The sequence below is a fragment of the Diadema antillarum genome, unplaced genomic scaffold (genome assembly GCF_040938485.1).
Source record: "Diadema antillarum isolate AM-2024a unplaced genomic scaffold, OU_Dant_1.0 scf00000025, whole genome shotgun sequence".
In the NCBI taxonomy this organism is placed as follows: Eukaryota; Metazoa; Echinodermata; class Echinoidea; order Diadematoida; family Diadematidae; genus Diadema; species Diadema antillarum.
The window spans coordinates 2,747,543-2,771,428 of record NW_027270914.1 but is presented as its reverse complement, the minus strand read 5'-3'; the positions used below and the strand labels follow the sequence as shown (position 1 = coordinate 2,771,428).

General features: G+C 40.4%; 1 protein-coding gene across 1 annotated transcript; it reads right to left on the bottom strand.

Annotated features, from left to right (window-relative positions):
• Positions 1-4,932: 4,932 nt before the first annotated feature.
• On the bottom strand, positions 4,933-23,852 carry LOC139733475 (uncharacterized). The gene is made up of 15 exons (XM_071644293.1): positions 23,631-23,852; positions 22,743-22,870; positions 21,783-21,874; positions 21,292-21,513; positions 19,528-19,694; positions 19,145-19,219; positions 18,197-18,261; positions 17,634-17,719; positions 16,659-16,726; positions 15,353-15,473; positions 14,734-14,807; positions 11,961-12,029; positions 8,645-8,857; positions 7,774-8,032; positions 4,933-5,072 (listed from the first exon to the last, which is right to left on the bottom strand). Exons 1-15 carry the CDS (start codon positions 23,850-23,852, stop codon positions 4,933-4,935), a joined length of 2,001 nt encoding a protein of 666 aa, XP_071500394.1.
• Positions 23,853-23,886: the final 34 nt, after the last annotated feature.

The following is a 23,886-nucleotide window of genomic DNA, read 5'->3' as shown; positions in this document are numbered from 1 at the left end:
ATATATATGTAACATATGATATAAACATATTATAAGGATTTATATAATATTATAATCAGCTGAGAACCAGAAGGGTGCTATCGTGTTCGAAGATTTAAGAGTAAACAAAAACAGAACAATCTATATTCATGAAATCAAAAGCTTACATTTTCAAAGGTTGGTAGATTTATAAGCATTGTTCCAAATATTGCGTAAAATGGCACCCTTGCTGTTCTCATTTTAACATTTTACACAAAGTTAAAAAGAATGTAAAATTGTTACCATAATGTAGAGGAGATCAATAACCTAAAATACCTAAAAAAACTGTGATAACGCCCTTTTGGTTGTCAGCCAATGATATTATATATTCTTTTTCCTTTATTCTTTCAATCAATGTCAACTTGCACACAGAGTGAAGTTCTTTGTTGCGATTACATTTTCTCAGTCTCTACACATGATACGACACTAAAAAAGAGACATAAGAAGTGATAAATGTCCACGTAACGTTAGCATCAATCATGGAAGCCACAGTTGGTGGAATTTCCGCTCAAAACCCTCCAAAAGTTGATGTGGATGGGACTAGAGCCCGTGATGTGGCTGGAGGCTATTACACACAAGACTACAAACTGGAATCACATGTCATTACTGATGTTGTTCTTGTTGTTGTTGTTTTTTTTTTTATTGAAATGTATCAAACAAGTGCGCAGCACATTTACCACACAGTTACAGCACTATTGGTACATAATACAATCGATTGTGTAACATTCATACGAACCTACCCCGACCAAAACAGAACCACTGTACACTAAATAAAAAAAAAAAAAAAATGTCCCTACCGGGCAAAAGCTCTGTAAGATTTTTCAAAACTTCCAAGCCATTGTAGCTCAGTGAACAATACCACAGAGTCTCAATCATGGGGTCCTTGTTTCAAATCCCCAGGCAGTAACTGCTTACCCCAAGGCAAGGCACCCTGTAGCTTAGTCCTACCAACCGGGACTTCGGTCCCTCAGTTGCTTGCTAACCAGCATTTATCACAACCTCAGCAGCCATGCAAAACAACTCAAGAACATTTAAATGAATATTCAAATTAACATCCAAATAATATCACAGTTATAAAATCTAGTTTTCTTTTCATAAAAAGTACTTTGTATGAAACATATCACACTATGTAGAGGAATGTATACTGTAATTCCCATTCTTATCTACAGCCCCATTATATAAATCACATCAATGCATATACGCAATATATGAAACAATGGAATGGTGGGAATAAAGGCAGAATACAATGAGGAAAGACTACAGTCAACTTGCTTAGTTGTCTTTTCAGTTTTTTAAATGGACGGAATGGACTGACACTCCCTGCAGAGAACAAACATTGAAGCAGAACATTAAAAAACTAGAAATGTCGCTACGGCGACTGATGCCTCCGCCATAATGCATGATTCTCCCAATAGGTGTATCGTACAATGTCTTCACAATGTGTGATGACAGTTTCACATAACTGGCAAAATATCGAAATAACAGGTTTATCAGAAATATCTTGAATGTTCACTTTCCACGAACTGGGTTTGCTATAATTGTCTATTAAAGAGTGCAGGTACACATATTTGGGGAATTGGAAATTTTTACTTGACTTCTGACCGACCTTATTATAAGTTTATGCATTGAGTATAATTTTCAAAATATGAAGAAAGAGTGTAATTACCAGTACAAAATATATATATATTTTTCATTTAAACCTAACCTTTGACCCTTGACCTTCTGGCTGGAAATTTCCAAGAGAATCTCCATTAAGTAATACATGTACATATATTAAATTTTAAAACTAATAATGCAATCATTGCATATACTAGTACAGGCGTATATGAGGGAAATAGTAACATTTTGAGAAGTTGACCTTGACCTTTGACCCCTGACTATTGACCCATGACCCCTAAATTCCCTAGATAATCCCTGCCAGTCAGTACATGTATGTACCAAGTTCAATGAAGATACATTGAACCATTTGTGAGAAAAGTGATATTGCAACATTTTCACCTAACCTTTGACCTTTTGACCTTTGACCTTATGACATGAAACTCTCTGGAGAATCTTTATGCAGTAGTACATGTCTACACTAAGTTTCAAGAAAATAACTGCAGGCATTGCATAGATATGGGGGAAATAGCAACATTTTTAGCATTTGACCTTGACCTTTTGACCTTTGACCTCTTGTCAATGTCACTATTGAAAAATCTACTCAACTAATTGTCCCATCATACATCATCCTTGGACCAAGTTTGGTGAAAGGTGCTTCATCCAGTTTTGAGTTATCACGTAAACAGATAAATTTTAGGATTTGACCTTGATCTTTGACCTTTGACCTCTGTCCGATTTCACTGAAAAACTAATCAAATAATTGTCCCATCATACATCATCCTCCATCAAAGTTTGGTGAAATTTGCTCCATACAGTCTTGAGTTATCGCGTAAACGGATAAATTTCATGATTTGACCTTGACCTTTGACCTTTGACCTTTTGCCGATTTCACCTAAAATCTAATCAAATCATTGCCCCATCATACTTCATACTTGGACCAAGTTTGGCAAAATTCCAGTAAATATTACTCAAGTTATCGCGTAAACGAAAGCGGACGGACGTACGTACGGACGTACGTACGGACGTACGGACGTACGTACAGACGTACGGACGTACGGACGGACGGACGGACAACCCGAAAACATAATGCCTCCGGCACCACTACGTGGCGGAGGCATAAAAAAAAAAAATATATATATATATATATATATATATATATATATATATACAGTATATAATAAATATGTCAACAACAACAACAAAAAATCAGATACTGCTGTTGACTGAAGTTTGGCAGGAAGAGGATCTGAATTGGTAGTGTAGGTGATTTAAAGCAAATATCTGCTCCAAGTTCAGGTTGCCCAAAGCAAGTAGAAAGCAGAAGTACAGAAAGGTCCCTGTCACAGAAAGCGTTAAAAGCGAATTGAACATTGAGGGGAATTGTACCAAATATTACGTATCATTTGTCAGAAATGGAATGAAACTCTTTACTCTTCTCATCACCATCAAGTTTAACATCAAACATAATGGGAGTTTCCATCAAAGATGAATATTACAGAAGTGAATACAATAGGTACAGTGCACTCCCGTTACAACGAAATTCCGGTTACAGTGAAGTAAAAATTCAGGCCCAAATTTATCAGCAATATAGCATTATATACTTTATTTGTTTGGTTACAATGACATCTATACTTTACAAAAGAAAACTGCCAGTCCCGAGGACTTCGTTATAGAGGAAGTCAAACCATTTTGACTTTAAAGAACACTGCGCCATTCAAATTGGGAATTACAGCTGCTGCTGCTTCAGTCTGGAACATGCAGAGGAAAGGGGACTATCCACCTCAAAGGGACTATTCAATGCCTTTTTAGAGACTTTTTCGTCATACAATACCCATCATCATGCTTGGACGATAGTGAGAAACCTGCAAAAATCAGTCATTTGGTTAGAAACTGTGATATTTGTCAAAGAATTGACTATCTGATATCGTAACTGCCTCTAACCAACATTTCCCTTTGATCAACTCCGTGTGTGCCACGTTTACATACCTAACTCGGTCAACAGCTTGTCAACTTTGCATATTTTGCGCAAACGCCCAACTGCGCATAAACCGATCACTAAATCACAATATGCCACAGTACTAGTGTCGTAGTCACAGCTTTGCCACAAAACTTATATTACAGCAAAGCTTGCACCTTTCTCTTAATCACATCTTTTGTGCTTTTCTAGCATAAATGCTTCAATAAAATGCTGCATGGTTTTGTAAAAATAGAATGCTTTCCAAACAAGCTCATGCAATACAACATGGCACATGAGGGGTTTACACCACGGCACACAGAGTTAACCTTCTCAGTTTCATCTTAAGAAAATGTAATAGCCAATATACACAAACCAGGAGCCAACTGTAATGACAGAGTTAATCTAAACATTATAACAAGGTCTGAAGAACTGTGACAAGATTAACAGCTCCAAATTATTTTGGTCCTATCGATCCTGGGCGGCCACTTTAGCATTACCATTTCACTCTAAGGGGGCGCTGTCACTATCCCATCACTCAAACATTGGCAGGTACCCCTAGGTATAACCCCCAGGTACAGAGGGACCACAGTGCTCAACACGTCTTGTCCATGAACATGGGGGGATCCAGGAATGGAATTCCATAAAGGGGAGGCCCCTTTGCAAAACTAAAGGGGGTGCATGCAGCCCCCCCCCCCCAATTTTTCTTTTTATTTCTTTTGTTTGGACCAAAAATAAAGATGGGGCGTGCGCCCCCCTCTGGATCTGCCACTGATGAATGTGCATACCTGGCAGACTTTGGATCACTGATCTATGGTCTGGGCATCCAGAGCTTCATCCACAATTCCAAAGGGCTTCCCTACACACAACAGGCTGGATTTGAATTGCTGATCTACCGTCTAAGCATCTAGTGCTTCATCCATAATACCGAAGTGCTTCCCTATGCACACAGGGCTGGATAAAGAACCGCTGATCTACTGTCTACACATCCAGTGCTTCATCCGCAATACCAAAGGTCTTCTTTTCACACACCAGAGTGGATTTGAACCTCTGATCTACCGTCTATGTGTCCAGAGTTTTATCCACAGTACCACAGTGTAGCCCCCCCCCCCCCCCCCCCCCCCCCCCCCCCCTCCTGACACCACACACTTCTCACAAGTGGGCGGGGCCACACAGATATAAAAGGAATACCCCCATCCCCACACACACATAGTGGGGCCAGCCCAAAGTCACCAGTCTATATGATGTATGTACATCATCCTCGTCCACTACACACTTGTGTGACAAGGCACTCATACCGGCCAATCAAACCCACCCACCTACCTAACCCTAACCCCCTCCTCCCTCCAAAGCCCCCTATACTAGGGTCCCATCCCCTGGTACTTAGCCCTCAATGTTCTCATGAGTTCGCTGTTCAGACTCCCCGTCTCGTGGCGGTCCACCGTGGATCCCGCTGACGAAGCTAGCTCCCAGATTTTCTGCTCTATCTCCTTCTGCCGGGCTGCAGTGCACAAAACAAACAAACAAACAAACAAACAAACAAACAGAGAAATCAGGAGGGACATTCAAGATGGTGGCAGTTCAAAACAAAGAGGTCAAGAATCATCATATAATGCACCACAAGGTACCCTAGTAAAACAAAGCAATCCTAATAAAGCAGTGGCAGATCCAGAGGGGGGCGCACCAGGCACACCCTTTGATTTTGTAAAGATGCCTCCCCTTTACAGAATTCCTGGATCCACCCCTGTAAAGGGTGGGTCCCACCTCTTATTGAGATCACCTTGTTTTTGACATCTCAGCCATTTCAAAATCCATTTTCATCAAAATAAACTTTGCATTTCTCTGAGACTTGTATTCTCTTTCATATTTCATAAGAGGTTTCTTATTATTTCACCAAAAAAAAGTTAGAAACCTGAAATTCCATCTCAACCATGTTTTGCCAACGATTCACCAAGAAGGATGAACTCCTCTAAAACCCTACACATCATCCACAAGTTTGAGTTTAGTAACATGAAAAGTCTCAACAGAGGTTTGGATGCTTTTCAAAGGCTTTTAATTGCCGAAAGTAACTACAAAATAAACCTATAGCCTCCAGTGTGTGGGGAATAGTGATTTCATATTACACACTGAAATAGCCAATAAACAGAGACACTGCATTCATTATATAGTTTCCACTGAAATCACATGCTTAGTAAAATCTGTGCCAGGGTTTGGAGTACATGTGTACTTGAAGCATGTGATGCCATAATCAAAGTGGTAATGAACATTGATGAATATGTGCCAAGTTTGTAAAACGTGTACCAGTACTTAAAGGACAAGTTCACCTTCATAAACATAAGGATTGAGAGAATGCAACAATATTAGTAGAACACATCAGTGAAAGTTTGAGGAAAATTGGACAATCGATGCAAAAGTTATGAATTTTTAAAATTTTTGTGTTGGAACCGCTGGATGAGGAGACTACTACAGCTTGTGAGTCATATGCATACAACAGTATAAAGAAAATGTAAAGAAAATTCAACATATTTTCACTTTTTTCGCATAATAAATGAGCACTTGACTTGACTCTTTCTAAAGGCAGGGGGAATAATATTACCCATAACATTTGTCGGTAACGAGTCGGGGGAATGTGTACTTTTTGCAAAAGATGACATTTTGTGAAATTCTCTTTATATTTTCCTTATATTGTTGTACGCATGTGACATCTAAGTTATTCACACACTGCAGTAGTCTTCTCATCCAGTGATTACTGCACAAAAACTTCAAAAATTCGTAACTTTTGAACGGATTGTCCAATTTTTCTCAAACTTTCAATGATGTGTTCTACTAATATTGCTACATTCTCTCAATCCTTATGTTTATGAAGGTGAACTTGTCCTTTAAATTAGTGAATTTGTTCAAACAACTGTAGGCAAATGCTGAAGGGCATGGTTGTTGAGTAGGGCCATAAACGAGGTTACCTGTCTGCATAACATCATCACATGATCTAATTTGCATAAATGTACATGACTGTGACTGTTATCACAGTGTGTTTTGTTTTTTAACACAAGCAACTTTTACATTACATTACATTCTTGCTTAAAGGGGATGGCTAGTAACTGATCAGTGGGAGTCAGTGGGAATGCTGGGGGATGATTGTTCCAATCCTTGTGGGATTCATTTAAGAGTACAGTATATATCTATTGTTGTGTGGAAATTATTTGCTTCAGAATGGTCTCATTGATATTCAAGTAATGTGCAGTTTAATGTTTCCAGGTTAGCATGACTGTACAGTGTTGGGGCGATCGTAAACGGGCCGTGAACGATCGCCCCGACACTGTACAGGCATGCTAACCTGGAAACATTGAACAGCACATTACTTGAATATGAGACCATTCTGAAGCAAATAATTTTCACAAAACAATAGATATATAATGTACTCTTAAATGAATCACACAAGGATTGGAACAATCATCCCCCAGCATTCCCACTGATTCCCACTGATCAGTTACTAGCCATCCCCTTTAAAATTTCAATCTCAAGAGAATTTGTCAGTCAATTTGACTTATTGGCTTTTTTTTTTCTTGGTTTTTGTTTAAATCAACTCGAACATGAAATGGAGCTGTTTCTGTTTTTATTGGTATTTCTTTTTACACTTTTTCAAAATTCTATTTTTATATTGATATTTCTTTTAAAAGAAGTCTATTTCATAAGGCTAAAGTGTTGGTGAAAAGGTGGACCTTGCATCACAAAACCAAGAAAATATTGCCAGAAAAGACTTTTTTAGTTCAGGTCACATCAGGAAACGAGAAATTCTTCAAAGAGCGTCATGACTACTGTATACGATAACCCAATAATATAGGATATTATTTACCCCCTAGTAATAAGTATTGAATGTACTTAAATTTCTAGGCTAGGTTTTGTTTGTTGTTTGTTGTTTGCTTCATTTCTGAAACAGTAAAATCATATCAAATATAAACAGTGTTGAACATTACATATTTGAAACGAGAATCATGGGTGAAATATCAAAACACAATGAGAGTTGTGAAAACAAATGGACATGTGACAATGATAACAATATATGTAACGGTGGATTGCCCATTTCAGATCTATCTACATGATAGATCTGTTCTTCAATGGGGTTTAAGCTTTATAAACATTCTCAGACTTGCATAAGGAACGTCGGGGCGAACTGTATGAGACGAAATAAACTTGCATCTCACCTTGTTCAGCCGTTAGCTCCTCCTCCCTGCCTTCCTCCACTGGTCTGCTCTCGCTGTCAACCTCCTCCCCAGTGTCAATCTCCTGCACAAGTGGCTTGCTGCAGCTTGCTGAAGCAACCTCGTCCCCAGATGGTTTCTCCCCGGCACGCCCCTCAAACTCCTCCAGGATCTGCCAGCTGCGTGGCAACCTCGTCTCCAGATCAGCGAACTCTGCCTTCTGCCGTTGGAAGTTACTGTCCTCAGTAGTACTTGACGGCCGCTAAAAATATCATGGATTGGAGAGACACAGAATGTTGAGTGTTACCAAAGCATCTGTAAGTACATGTCATCAAAACAAATGATATAATGTATTGAAAAGTTTCATGTCTAGTTTTCCTCACTTCATAAGATCACAAAATCAAAACATAATGAAACAGAGGAAAGGCACAAATAGCAAATATTACTTTTTTTTCCAGATATCAATCTGAACACAGTCCAATCAATTCATAACGCATGTTTAGTGTGAACACAGTCATGTCAAGGCATCATTTGCGTACACTCAGACAAGGAGGCATTTGAAAAAAAGACAAGCCAAAACCTTGAGTGAAAGGAATACATGAATACTGGAATTAATCAATCACATATTTCAGTAAATCCCTTACAGTACGCTGGGCAATACTTTCTTTGAGACTTGAACTATCTGAGACATATAACTGAATAAAGTGTTAATGATTCAAACAGGTTTGAGTAAAACAACTTTTGAGTTTTCTACAGAGAACGAAAAGATTTAGCCCACTTCAGCACAGCTCCTGGTATTGCCCCAAGTTGGAAATCTTTGAACTGTTCATGTACAACAATTGGAGAAGACTCCGGTATTAGAGAAATAATCTACCTGTTTGTCACTATCAAGTGAGATCTCCTCGATCAGTGTTTGTTTTGAAGACTCCATAGCATCCCCCGCTCCTTTCTGTCCGCTATCTTCGATCTGCATCGTGTCCAGCTCCTCTATCAGCATGCCTCCGCCTCTCGACGGCTTTGGCTCCCTGTCATCCGTTGCCATGACGACAGCCTCCTTGGCGGGAGTGATGTCTTCGATCAATGTCTTCTGAAAGAGCAAAGCATCAAGTGTGAACTCACATAGCTAATGTGTTCTGGATTCTACATTGTATGTCATTTTAGCCATCCAGATTTGACATTCAGTTTTTACAAAATACCCCATCACATCATTCTTCAAACATTTTTAGATGACAATAATTCCGAAAAGAGTTATACTTTGGGCATAAGAATATTTGTTTTATAAGCAATAATCCGATTTATATCATACTACATGTTTTGTACTGTACTACGAGATCTGCAATATTTTATCTTCAGCAAAATTGTATGTGAAATGTGCATTACTTTTGTTACTGAATTAAGTCCACAAAATGCTTATTGAAAGTCATTTCACTGGAGAATCAATCAACAAGAAAAAGATATCAAACACTTAGTAAAAAAAGAAATAACAGTACAAGACATTTGATATCTTCAATAAAAAAAAATGAAGAAATTGATAACTACAAGTCTTCAAGTGTTATCATCGATCTTTACAGGTCTGGACCTTCACTACAAGATCTTCAGTTGTTGGTTACTATGGAAACCAAAAGTGTTGATGCCTTGGGCTCCTGTACATGTGTAGATATTTTGTAAAAAAAGAAAAAAGAAAACAAAATCGACAAAAACATACACAAAAGCCAAAAAACACCTGACAAGTTTGGGCTATATCACAGGCAGTTCCTTCAATCATCTTGAAGTCTTCACAGTGATGACTTGGATAGGAGAGCTGTGGCCGTAGTTGCTACTAAAGTCATACACCAAACAAGTTCTACTCAGAGACCAATGGTTCAGAGGTATTAGATAATGACCTCATGTAATTTGCATAATAAGGTCACAAGCATCATCATTGTTCTGTGAAAACAAAGGGAACTTAATGTTCTACGAAACAATATATCTATTCAATGGCGATTTTACTGAAACTCCACCCTATCAGGTTGGCTGATTTTACTTTATTCATACAGCCAACTCAAACCTCAAAAACTAAGCAGCTTCTTAGGTTATGTTCACTGGCCTGTATTCATGAAGATGGTCTAAATCAAAACTAAGGTTTAAATCTACTCCATGGACTGAAGTAAGTGTGAAATAGGCAAAACTTTCACATGCATGCATTAACTTGTGGTTATTATTGGATGTCTGTTAGTGTATGCAATCTGTCACGTGCACTTATGCACAAGAAATTCGCATAAACTATGGACTAAATTTAAATCATCTTTGTGAATATGGGTCATTATGTTGATGTAATGCAGACACACATGCTGCAATACCTAACCACACTCACTGCTATCTTGATAGAAGCCACATAACTTGGAGGCGGGCAATCTATCAAGCGCATATGCGCACAACAAATTTGTATAAACCATAGAATATGAAAGAGCATGTAATTTCAAGAGGAATTCAACATTTATTTGATGAAAATTGGCTTTGAAATGGCCGAGATATCCAAAACAGAGTGATCCAAATAAAAGGTGGGAACCACCTTTCAATACGATCATTACCCACGCCGATGAAAATCGGCAGGGGGTTATGTAAAGGGTTCCGTATGTTTGTTTGTTTGTTTGTTTGTTTGTTTGTTTGTTTGTTTGTTTGTTTGTTTGTTTGTTTGTGTACAAGATAACAAGAGAACGGGTAAACGGATTTGTTTGTTTGTTTGTTTGTTTGTTTGTTTGTTTGTTTGTTTGTTTGTTTGTTTGTTTGTTTGTGTACAAGATAACAAGAGAACGGGTAAACGGATTTGCACGAAATGTTCAGGGGATGTTTGGATAATGGCAAGAAAGAATCGATTAGATTTTGGTGATAATCGGTTGACCCTTGCAAATTCTGTGTTACCTTGAAGTTTTGACCCCATGATATAGTGACCACTCCGAAAATTTCCCGTTTCTCACTTTGCGATTTTCCGCTACCATACAAACACATAAACTCCCAAACGATCCGACTTCCCTGCTCAAATGTTCGTAAGAATTCCGAAATTTACGTTAAGGCCTATTTGAGGGACTATGTCCTTCTAGATTTATGAAAGTTCGTTCTCCGTCGTCACAAACTGGCCCGTATTTTGATGATTTTTCAAATTAACATTGATTGTTTTTTTCGTTGGAGGAGCATTTGCTCGGTCAGTTACACTGCACGATATGCGCACTCAATGTCAATGCGTGTGCAAGGCCGCTGAAAATGCATCGCGCTCTACACTGTTGGTGCAAAATTGCATCGGGGACGTTGCGGCGCTTGTTGGTGACCGAATACTGGTGCAGTAGACATTTGCATTCAACCCTTGCATTGAATAATTTCCGTAGACACTAATCATAGGGGTAATTGCCTAGGGAGTACGTAAATTTTGTTTTTCTTTTGCGCTTTTTTGGATACCATCAAAGATCGTACACTCATACGACCTTTGATATCATCACACTCTCGGCTTGCTATGAGCAAAATATCCCGCAAGAAAACGGCGTATTTCTCAATTTTTAGCGCTTTTTCGGCGACCCGTCGCGTAGACAATACTAGTATACTCTTAAAACTGGACTTAATTCGCGCGCGCTTGGAAAAGTTCTGATTCTGCACTTTTGACGGTGGTATTTGGGATTTTCGATGGATTTGAGTGGAGGAGACTAGGACTTTCCTGCTGTGAATGAGTGTTACCGTATGTGAAATGATGTGATTTGCGTGTGATGTGACTGTAGAACCAAAGATCGTACACTTCAGTGTACGATCTTTGGTAGAACTCACTGGCTGGTGATAAAACACACTGGCAATTAAGTGACCGAATTCTGGTAGATGACCGAATGCACATTATGTTTACCCCGACTTTGTACAAGGCGTGGGTCTGCCGCCTTTGACGGCCCCTCTCTAGTTTTATACTTTGTTTTTGGATGTCTCAGCCATTCCAAAACCGATTTTCATAAAACAAACTTTAAATTCTTATCAGAATGGTATTCTTTATTCTATTTCACAGGTGGTTTCTTGGCATCTCGCAAAAAGATAAAATCCCAATCTTCATCTCCACCAATACTATACCATCCCTTTAAACCATCTTTGTGAACACAGGCCATTATATTGAAGCAATGCACAAAAATGCACACTGTAAAGCCTAACCACACTCAATGCTATCTTTATGGTAGTCTTACCTTGGAGGAGGGTGTGGCCCATAACTCTGCCATCTCATCCTCATCAATCTCCTCAAGATCAGGCAGGTCCTGTGGTGGGAGGACAGATGAGAGAGAGAGGGGGTAAGAGAGAGAGGGGGGTGAGAGATAGAGAGAAAGTTGAGAGAGAGCGGGGGTGAGAGATGGGAGGGGGTAAGAGAGTTAGGGGATGAAAGATAGAGAAGGGGTGAGAGATATGGGGGGTAAGAGATAGAGGGGGTGAGAGATAGAGAGGGGTGGGGGGGGGGTAAGAGAGTAAGGGGATGCGAGATAGAGAAGGGGTGAGAGATATGGGGGTAAGAGATAGAGGAGGTGAGAGTTAGAGAGGGGGTGAGAGATATGGGGGGTAAGAGATAGAGGGGGTGAGAGAGAGAGGGTGGGGGGTGAGAGGGGGGGGGGGTAAGAGAGTAAGGGGATGCGAGATAGAGAAGGGGTGAGAGATATTGGGGTAAGAGATAGAGGAGGTGAGAGTTAGAGAGGGGGTGAGAGATATGGGGGTAAGAGATAGAGGGGGTGAGAGAGGGGGGGGGGGGTAAGAGAGTAAGGGGATGCGAGATAGAGAAGGGGTGAGAGATATGGGGGTAAGAGATAGAGGAGGTGAGAGTTAGAGAGGGGGTGAGAGATATGGGGTAAGAGATAGAGGGGGTGAGAGAGAGGGGGGGGGGGTAAGAGAGTAAGGGGATGCGAGATAGAGAAGGGGTGAGAGATATGGGGGTAAGAGATAGAGGAGGTGAGAGTTAGAGAGGGGGTGAGAGATATGGGGGTAAGAGATAGAGGGGGTGAGAGAGAGAGGGTGGGGGGGGGGGGGTGAGAGAGAGGGGGGGGGGGTAAGAGAGTAAGGGGATGCGAGATAGAGAAGGGGTGAGAGATATGGGGGTAAGAGATAGAGGGGGTGAGAGAGAGAGGGTGGGGGGTGAGAGGGGGGGGGGTAAGAGAGTAAGGGGATGCGAGATAGAGAAGGGGTGAGAGATATGGGGGTAAGAGATAGAGGAGGTGAGAGTTAGAGAGGGGGTGAGAGATATGGGGGTAAGAGAGAGAGGGGGTGAGAGAGAGGGGGGGGTAAGAGAGTAAGGGGATGCGAGATAGAGAAGGGGTGAGAGATATGGGGGTAAGAGATAGAGGAGGTGAGAGTTAGAGAGGGGGTGAGAGATATGGGGGTAAGAGATAGAGGGGGTGAGAGAGAGAGGGTGGGGGGGTTAGAGAGGGGGGGGGTAAGAGAGTAAGGGGATGCGAGATAGAGAAGGGGTGAGAGATATGGGGGTAAGAGACAGAGGGGGTGAGAGATAGAGAGGGGGTGAGAGATAGAGAGGGGGTGAGAGAGTTAGGGGATGAGAGATAGAGAAGGGGTGAGAGATATGGGGGTAAGAGATAGACAAGGTGAGAGATAGAGAGGGGGTGAGAGATATGGGGGTAAAGGATAGAGGAGGTGAGAGAGAGGGGGTGAGATAGAGGGGGTGAGAGAGAGGGGGGGTAAGAGAGTAAAGGGATGAGAGATAGAGAAGTGGTGAGAGAGGGGGGGGGGGTAAGAGAGTAAGGGAATGAGAGATAGAGAAGGGGTGAGAGATAGAGAGGGGGTGAGAGAGGGGGGGGGGGGTAAGAGAGTTAGGGGATGAGAGATAGAGAAGGGGTGAGAGATATGGGATAAGAGATAGAGGAGGTGAGAGATAGAGAGGGGGTAAGAGATATGGGGGTAAGAGATAGAGGGGGTGAGAGATAGAGAGGGGGTGAGAGATAGAGAGGGGGTGAGAGAGATGGGGGGGTAAGAGAGTTAGGGGATGAGAGATAGAGAAGGGGTGAGAGATATGTGGTAAGAGATAGAGGAGGTGAGAGATAGAGAGGGGGTAAGAGATATGGGGGTAAGAGATAGAGGGGGTGAGAGATAGAGAGGGGGTGAGAGAGAGGGGGGGTAAGAGAGTTAGGGGATGAGAGATAGAGAAGGGGGGAGAGATATGGGGGGTAAGAGATAGAGGGGTGAGAGATAGAGAGGGGGGTGAGAGAGGGGGGGGTAAGAGAGTAAGGGGATGAGAAATAGAGAAGGGGTGAGAGATATGGGGGTAAGAGATAGAGGGGTGAGAGATAGAGAGAGATAAAAGGGATAGAAAGGGTGAAGTGAATGGCATAATCATAAAAAGTTGATTAATAAAATGAAATCAAGCAAATAAAAAAAGACTTAGAAACTTATATCATAAAGTCTTCATCTTCCACCAACTCCAAAGTTGATAATTGCTGCCTATAAAGTAATATTGATATTTCTTTTCCAAGGGACGTAATCTGAACCCCATTCACTGAATGTGATGACACCACGCACATGTCTTTTTGTATCTGTCGTCTTGCTCTGTTTAGCATAGGGTTTGTTTGGGTATTTTTGGGTTATTGTTTTTTTCTGCTCTCATCTCCAACACTACTGCATACATGGAACATTTTGCAAACTTTCTATTTTCATGAATTTTGCTAGTCAGGTGCTATTCACAAATTCAAAGACAAGCAAAAATATTGACTCTGATCTGAACATGAATGTGACGAACATGCATCCATTGTACATCTCTCCATTCAGTACTATACTCCATGATCGTGAATTTAACCACACGGGAAATTAATGGAGAGTCCCGATTTGCAAAACATTAGACTTGCTAAGTATATGGCGTATACAGTATCTTGGAAATACAATCGAATTTTAGATCAACATCTCCAGATGGCAGTATTTACCATCATGCAGAAGGACAAGTGTAGGATAGAGAGCCAACGGTATACTCACGTCAATGTCTATCTTTTCCATGTCGTCCGGCTCTCTCTCGTCTGACCACGAGGGCTCAGTCTTGGTCGGTGGCGCTGTGAAATGCAACGAATGATAGTTTAAAAATATGAATAAAACAGTATATCAATGTTGAGATAATGACATAGTGTGCATTAGGGTTTACGAGAACACTTGAAAACAATGCCGCTAATCATACTTCTACTACCCTAACAGTTTTCATTCACTGCACACATATTGAAGAATACAAATGCCTTTGCGACTCGGTGATCCAAATTCATTATGGCAGTTTAAATCTAGTTCATGGATTTTCCAAAGTTTGCTGGCAAAAATGAAAATTTGCATATGACGCATTATACACTAACAGACATCTTATAGTAAACACACTTTGATAGTCCCATCTTCAAGGTACTCTTATCTCGAGCTTGTTTTAGTTCACAGACTAAATTCAAACCATAGATTTAATTAAAACTACCTTTTTTATTGCAACTGATTAACAAATTTGTTAATCAGTTACAATAAAAAGACAAATCGAAAGAAGAATTTCATGAATTTGAATAAAACTACCTTCATGAATTTTGGCCCCCAAGATTTGTATGGTGACCTTTGACCCATGTCTTACCTTCCTGGCCTGTCGGAGGTTTCTCCACATTGAAAGTAAAGAGGTGTTCATCCTCCGGAGGGTGGTGGATGAAGGTCTCCGGGTCCGGAATCTCAACCTTCTTCGGGAGGTCGCCTCCATTCTACAAGGGAAAGAGTTCGTGAATCAATCTAATACCCCATTTATACGCAAAGTGGGGCCAGGAGCCCTCCTGAAGAGTTTGAACTTACACCCCTCTGAGTCTGTTCATACAGAAAATGACTGCCCACTGAGACCACTAACAAAGTGGCTGAGAGGGGCATAACTGTCATGGCGACCTTCAAGTGTGCGGAAACTTCTAACATACAAATTGTTATGCACAGCGCGCACCACATTCCACCTCCGGAGCACTCTAAACAATGGCGACTATTTATACAGAGTTCGGAGCACTTCAGGAGTGCTCAAGAGCTTGTGACGTCACATGCGTCAAACAATATCTAGAAATAAAGAAAATTCAACCTATTTTCACTTTTCTTGCATAATAAAAGAATGCTTGACTTGCCTCTTTTAGAAGACAGGGGAATTAATATTACCTTTAACATACATCAGTGACAAGTCAGGGAAATGTGCACTTTTTTAAAGAAATAAAATTTTGTGAAATTCTCTTTTCATATGTTCCTTTAATACATGGATCTATGCATGTGACATCATATACTGTAGTAGTCTTCTCATCCAGGACTGACTGCACAGATAATTTAAAAATTCATAACTTTTGAACGGATTGTCCGATTTCCCCCCAACTTTCAATGATGTGTTCTACTAATATTGCTGCATTCAATCAATCCACATGTATTCTATATGAAGGTGGACTTGTCCTTTAAAGGAGACCTCCGGGTGATTTTCAGACTTTTACATTTGAACAACTATAAATTAGTTATACCGAATACAGAGTTTCAGAATTTATAGTGATCGGGATGAGGAATAAGAATGTTTTCAAAATTTATAACAAATCACAATAAACAAGGATGATGACAAGGCAGCCTCACCGTAAGAATGCATGAGTTGGAGCTCAAGGAAGCAGAACAAAAGAAGAAGGCACGCATATATTCTGCACAGGCGTACTTGCTAAGCAAGTGGCATTGCAATGGAATTACACTGCTACATTTCTGAAATATGCGAGGCTCTATGTCATCAACACAATTCAGTGTAATTTGTTGAAGATTTTTCTGAGAATTGGTTTCTCTATTGGACCACAATAGATTCCACAAATCTATACATGGAGCTGTTGATTTATGTGCTACATGATTGTGAAATTATGAAAGTCGTCTGGAATGCTCCATTAACTCACCTCTTCCCTCTCCCTCCGCTCCCTCTCCTCCCGCTTCTTAATGTTCCTGTTCCTGATCTCTGCAAGAGCTGTGATGGGGAAGGGGGAATAGAATAACCATTTGTGTCTATTGTTGGAGACAGTTTCCTTCTATATTTTGCAGGGTCTTGCACAAGAGGTTGTCTGCTGGCTACTGGGAAATTCAGCGCAGTAGTGAGCAGAAAACTTCTATAGAAGATCTGCAAAGCATGAAAGGAAACTGTTGGAGAGGTGATAGAACATCTGGCCTCATCAACGAAGATCCAACTAACAGGAAATTTTGGAGAACAGCAATCAAAGAAATATTGTAATGGCAGAGATTTTTTGCAAGTTTCATGCAACATGAGAGTAGCATGAAAATGAAAGCATGCAAATTTTTTGCTTGTCATATGTAATAGTATTTTATATTGGTGATTTCAAGGTAGGTATATTGTAGGTGTATAGCTGCCTGTTTTTAGTAGTTGTCTTTACATTTTCTGGTCCTGAAACATAAGTGAATTTACTGTCGTAATGCAAACCAGTGGCAGCGGTAAGTTATTGGAAGTGTTCGCTCAATTGCTGCGACCATTTGCGAAATCAAAAACAAGCAAAATTTCTCTCACACACGGCTGTGCGTGAAAAATTACTTGTGCAAAAATTTCCACTTTTTGCAGTAAATCGTCCAACCCCACAGAGTGGAAAAATGAACTTTGAATGCCGACGATGACACCAATGAATCAAAAGTAATAAAAAAGTAGCAATTCCTAGCAGCAAATCAATTTGGAGATACCACAGCAAATAATGAAAGAAATCAGCCAAAGCATTTGAAAAATATGACAACTATGGTGATAAATCCATGGGAATTCCCCAAAGAGCATTAAATCAATTTGGGAGAGAAAAATAGACGGGTAAAACCACATCATTAAAGTAAAACTATTGAAGCAGCTCACTGTCCTCAATGAACGGATGCTGTCTCACCATTGACGCTATCCATGATCTTCTGTCTTTCATTGTTAATCCACCTATCCCTCTCAGCTTTCTCAGCCTCACGACCTCCTTTCCACCTGGATTTTTAAAAAAAAAGGTCATATTAATACATTTTATTGATACTTTACCAGAAATTGCCATAACAAAATCGGTACAGTGCACTTCCCTTATAAGGAACACGGTTAAAACAAAACTGCGGTATAAACAAAGTAAAAATTCAGACCACAACATTATCCGCTCTATATTTACATTGTTTATTTGTGTGGTTATATAACGAAATTTCGATATAACAATATAATGCTGGTCCTGAGGACTTTGTTATAACAGGAGCCCACCATACTTAATATGGAGAATATTAAGAGAATGAAGCCCACGGAGCCTTGGACTGGATCTGGCAAAAACATACTTGAAAGTACATTCACTAATTTGTTAATGAAGGGCATTTCTGGTTTTATGGAATATGTGGTGTCTTTTTCATTCTCGTATTTCAGGTTTCTGGGTTCCAGAGAGGGAGGGGGTGGGGATATTAGGGGGAAAAGAGTTAGCTATCTCACCATGCTAGTGTGCAGGCTCGCTCCTTGGGAAACACTGGCCGGTCGTCCAGGTACGTCAAATTTTTCTATGTGGATTACAAACATTACGAAAAAAGACAAAGAGAAAAAGTCTGTGAGAATATGGAAACAAATCTGACGTTTTGATCAGACAATGATTGCTATCTTATTGCAGAAAAGTATTGACCAAGACTACTGTATTAAAATCTACAATGCATTCTGCTAACATAAAGATTAAAGTAGATGAATCTGTCATAAGAACTAACAGGTATGGTTTAGATTTCATTTTGCACGAAAAAAAATGTAAGACTTGTGACATTCAATTTTGCATTTAATAAATGGCTTGAAGTTTTGTGTCCACACACCTTCGAGAGCACGTCACCAGTGGGATTGGACATTGACGATAATGAAACCAAACCAACATGAACAAAGAGAGGGATTAAAAAAAAAAAAACACTCATGACAGCATTCTGCAATCTACATGAAGGTCTGTGTACATTTGGGAGGACTAGAATGCCTATGGTTGATTTTGTGTCGCAGTGGTGGCAGCACCTCTAAGCTAGAAACTAAACAAACCGACAAAAAACAAACAAATAAACCCAAACTAACAATGTCTCTGATGAGAGTCAGCATTTTGCTTCATGGAATTATTAATGGGTCGAGGGCAATTACCCCCGGACAATTATCCCGGGCCCTTCCCCTGACCCTAAGCCTAACCCACACTCTTAACCCTAAACCTAACCCTAACCCTAATCTTTACTCTAAACTTATCACTAGCCAGTATTTACCCGGGCGGTAACTGCCCTTGGGGGGTAATTGTCCCGACATGTTTTTAACAACTCGATGCACATCCAATAATTGGGTAACGGCTTCAGTGTGAATATCACTAAGCTCGAAAATAAACTAAACTAACAAATGTGTGAAAATATGAATATTAAAACCCAAACTTACAATGTCTCTGATGAGAGTCTTGCGGTAATTCTTGATCTCCTTGATGACTGGGTTGTCCATCAGATTCAGCACTCGCTGGCAGAAAGAAAACACAAACAGACATTGAGGATCAAATAACAGTTTACCCTGCCATGCACTCCTTGGCCACAACTTGCCAAGCTTTGAGGTTTTTCTCTTCTTTTTTTTTTGGTCTTTTTTTTTTTCTTCTTCTTCTTGTATATGTTGTTCAGATGTTTCCATTGTGAACATGTGACAAAACCATATTTCTGTGCCCTGTTTTTACATATAACTTGGACAAATAAAGAAATGACATAAATGTCACCAAAGGGCAAAGAAGAATAATCATCTTTCCCTTGATGTGAAACAATTTGTGATTGACTCACCAGCGTGGGCATGGCTGCAAACACCTCCACCACCTTGGGGTCGTTGATGCGGTTGTGCGAGAGGTCAACGACACTGAGGTTGGGGCAGCGCGCCAGTTCGGCGAGGTCATCGGCCGATGTCAGTCTGTTGTGGGCGATCTGGAGTGTGTTCAACTTGGGCAGGCATGCTAGATGGATGGGAAGGGGTTCAAAAATCTGTTTAACTCTTTTAGTCCCTAAAATAACATTTATGTAGTTAAAGGCAAGCTACATGTACATATAGACAGGAAGGGGTTCACCCGTTGAGGATGAGTCCCGGAGAATACTCGGCCAGGTGTCTATGGGAAATGCGTGTTATAGCAAAAAAACGGGTTACAGACCAAGAAACAGCTTTTCTATGGTTTCAGGCAGGCCAATGAGCAGAAAGGATTACAGACACTGTTTAACTCTTTAAAAAAAAAGCCTGAAAAACAAGCTCTCATGGGTTCCATCTATCAGTATCTGAAATGTTGTGCCCATTACACAATCCATTTTATACAACTCTACTGAAAGACCTCTCAACTTCCAATACACAATTCACCATGAAGGAATGGGCTACAGCACAGAGCTCAGTGTATTTTGTATATTTGTTTCACATAGATGACACCATGGACTTTCAACTCAATTGATTAACAGCACATAGCAGCGTGAAATGAAGGTGTGTTGAAATCCTCTCCTACATTTTTTTGACTGTAGCAATACAGATATCCTTTCAGTTTCACTAAAATTATGCTGTTTATGTTTTTTCCAACTAAAGGAAGAAATTCAAAATAATATTCAAATGCAGACATTTTACTGTGCATTGCAGGATCGTTCTAACAGGACTGATATCCTTGGGAAAAGTATGTTCAATAGCAAAATGTAGCAAAATGTAGCAAAAAAAGAAAACTGCTTTTTTATCCAATAGTGGCGAGCCAATGGAGCAAGATGGAGTCAAAAGGGACCTGAGCTTTTGATCCTGGCAGAATCTTTGTCAGAGGCAAAATGACAAACAGGCAGGGAAAGCAATCACATATATGGACTACACACAACAAGAACAGTCAAGGACAGGCTAGGGACACAGAACAAAGAAAACAAATGGTAAGGGTTGGAGGTCATGGGCAAGGAGCCCAACAGGTAAAGGGAGGGGGATTTAAGCAGGAGGGTGGACAGACAAAAGGCAGAGGAGGGTCAGTAATGATCCTGAGGACTATGGGGGCAACCTGTGAAGGATAAGGATGAATAGGGAGGCAACATCAAACAAGATTAGGAACAACAAAGGGATAAACAAAGGAAAAGAGTGAAATAGCAAACAGCATTTTGTATGTAACATACATACACCACACTGAGGAAATCAAATCTTCCATTCTTTACATCTCTTGTCAAAAATGGGGTCAATGGCATCACCATCCCGACAAAGACGCTCACCGATCACAACTGATTGACAAATTGCCCTACATCGACGTAAATCTCAATGGAAGAACTTCATGAGTTTGAATAATTACGCAGTACCGTGGTACCCGCTGCATGCTGTAAGAATTAGAACCAACACTTGCTGTCGGGCGACAGCTTGGTGGAGATGACGCCTGTCCGGTGATCAGGAGGTCGTAGGTTCTAATCCTGCTCGAGCATGTACGCCCATGATTTTTGATCATGGCTACTACTAAAACACTGATCAATTCACTGTTTATTCATGTGGATGTAGGGCAATTTGTCAATCAGTTGAAATGAAAACATCTCAAGAATTTAATGAATTTGAACACTCACCGATGTTCTCTATCCTGCTGATCTGGTTGTTGGAGACATTGAGGGTGTCCAGTTTCTCCAGCTGCTCAAGGTTGCTGATCCGGGAGATGAAATTCTGCTGGATGTACAGGCACCGCAGCTCTGTCTGGTGTTCCAGGTTCTCAATCTTACGGAAACCGTTGCACTCCAGGTACAGTGCCTTCAGCCCGGTGTACTTGGCTAGGCCTTCGATGCGAGTGTAGCCTAGTGGGACAAAATACATAGGAGAAAGCGGGCAAGAGATAAGATATATATTAAGACTTGTCACGGCTCTCGCTGCAGACGGATAAGGGAAGTTAATACATAAAGGTATGAAAGAGAAAGATGGGAAAGGGGTTTCACCAAGACCCTCAAAGCAGGTCTAACCCAATCTTTTCACAGGTGTTATTTTAGCCATATAGATAGACAAAGATAGAGCAGCAAACACAGAACCTAGTATACCATTAACTTCACAGACATCCAAAGGCACTTACCCCTGTAGTGCAAGTAAAGGACATCATTGAGTTCTGGGGTTCGGTAGAGCTTGTGCTGCTTGCAGATATCCATGAGGGCTTTCTCTGTCATTCTGGAGGAGGAAAAAACAGAGGAAAAAAGTGCTGATTACAGGAATCACCACCACTAAAATTATTGAATCGACTGACAGAGTGAATAAATGAAAGAATGAACAAATGAATGAATGAATGAATGAATGAATGATGAAATCTGTAAGTGATACACAGAATGAATGAAATAGTATCTGGCTGATTGACTCAATCACTGACCAAATGACTGACTGACCGACTGACTGCATGGCTGAGTGAACAACTAAATAAAACAACTACATATATGAATCAATGAAATGAATGATTGAATGAATGAATGCATGCATAACTGAATGAATGACTAAAGTTGTGAAAGAATAATCAGTTACTGTAAAATGAGGAATGTTTGCGTGCAATTTTGCAAATTTCGCGAGTGCCAACATTCACGAAATTAAAATGCACGCGAAAGTTCTTGCCTACACAATGTGCATTGGACATCAGTAGCAATTCGCGAAAATTTCATGCTGCGAGAAAGGTCGTCGGCTCCAATTCGCGAAATTTTCATGCCGCGAATAGATCGTGTTTTACAGTACTACCCATTGCTAAATGAATGACTGACTTCATTACCAGAGATGCTAACCTTGTAGACATCATGGTAGTATCTATTCTACAGGCTGAAAAGGCATATTCTTTTTATGGAAAATGGCATTTGTGCTTTTCCTGCAGGAGATATGTGCAGGAACATACTTAGGAAAAAAACAGTATTTTCCATGAAATCTGCTGTATGTTTTGGTAAAAAGACATAGCAAAATACTGCAAAAGAGTAAGAGTTGGCCGCTCTGCACTCGTGAATCCCTACAAGAAGTTATAAGTACAATGCAGTAGCACGACATAGCTTGCCTATAAACTTACCTGGGATATTTATCATCATCCTCAGCTTTCTTGGAGTCGGTGTCCTTCTCCTCGTCCTCCTTTCTGTCTCTCTCCTTGGAGCTTGGTTCTTCTCCAACATCCTCTATCTTCTCCTCCTCTTCCTCCTCCTACAGAAAAAAAAATACATATCTATCAAGTTCAAAGGTGGTTTTTCCTCGTAATCATTGCCTTTTTTTCTATCATCCCCCTTCTTGTCAAGAAAAAAAAAACTGACAATATCAAACAGCCATAGCACACAATTCTTTCCATAGAACTCAGCTTCTCCTCCTTAATTATCATCCATTCTTTTCTCATCTTACCCCGTCTTCCTCTTCTCCTCCTCCTCCTACTATACAAAAGGTTATTCATCTGTTTAAGACTAGTCTTGAGTATACTTGGGCAGATGTCTATAGAAATAGTTGATTTCCCTGAATTTAAAGGTCCTATTTACCTTTGGGAGCAGTGATTTAAAAATGTTCAAGATATCACATTTGATGCATATGTGTAGGTCTGTTGTATCACAAAACATCATACCATATAACATTTCTGCAAAAAATCCTAAACTGTAAGGAGATATCAGTATTTTTCTCTTTAAACTGTAACTGTAGATGGTACTAGTCTGGAATTTTTTTTTTCATTATGACTATTGTTCACATTTTGTGTATTTAACAACACTTAACATCGATTATTAGGATTCAAATTTTTACAGTGTATCGGTTGTTTCCATCACTAACTCACATTTTAAAACTATTTTAAAGCACTAATGTTGGGTTTTTGTTTCATGTGTAAATGGTAAATTATGCCTTTAATATCATATCCCTGTAAACAGTGGAAATATAATCATAAAACAGGTCTAGATTTCTATGGTCTGCTCGAAAAGCAACTGACCTTTACAAGGGAGGTGTCTTCTTGCTCTTTGCTGATTGAAGGCTCCACTTGAGTTGACTGCGGTTCATCTCCCTCACCGGTGGTACCATCTGTAGGCAATGCCTTGGCAGGCTTGGTGCTTTTGGTACCGGGAGGTTCCGCTTCACTGCCAACCTCGGTGACAAACACCGGCGACTGCTCCTCAGCCTTCACATCATCGGTGATCTCAACAATTGTCGGCATGGCGACACCTGAGACAGAGAGAATAAATTGGCCC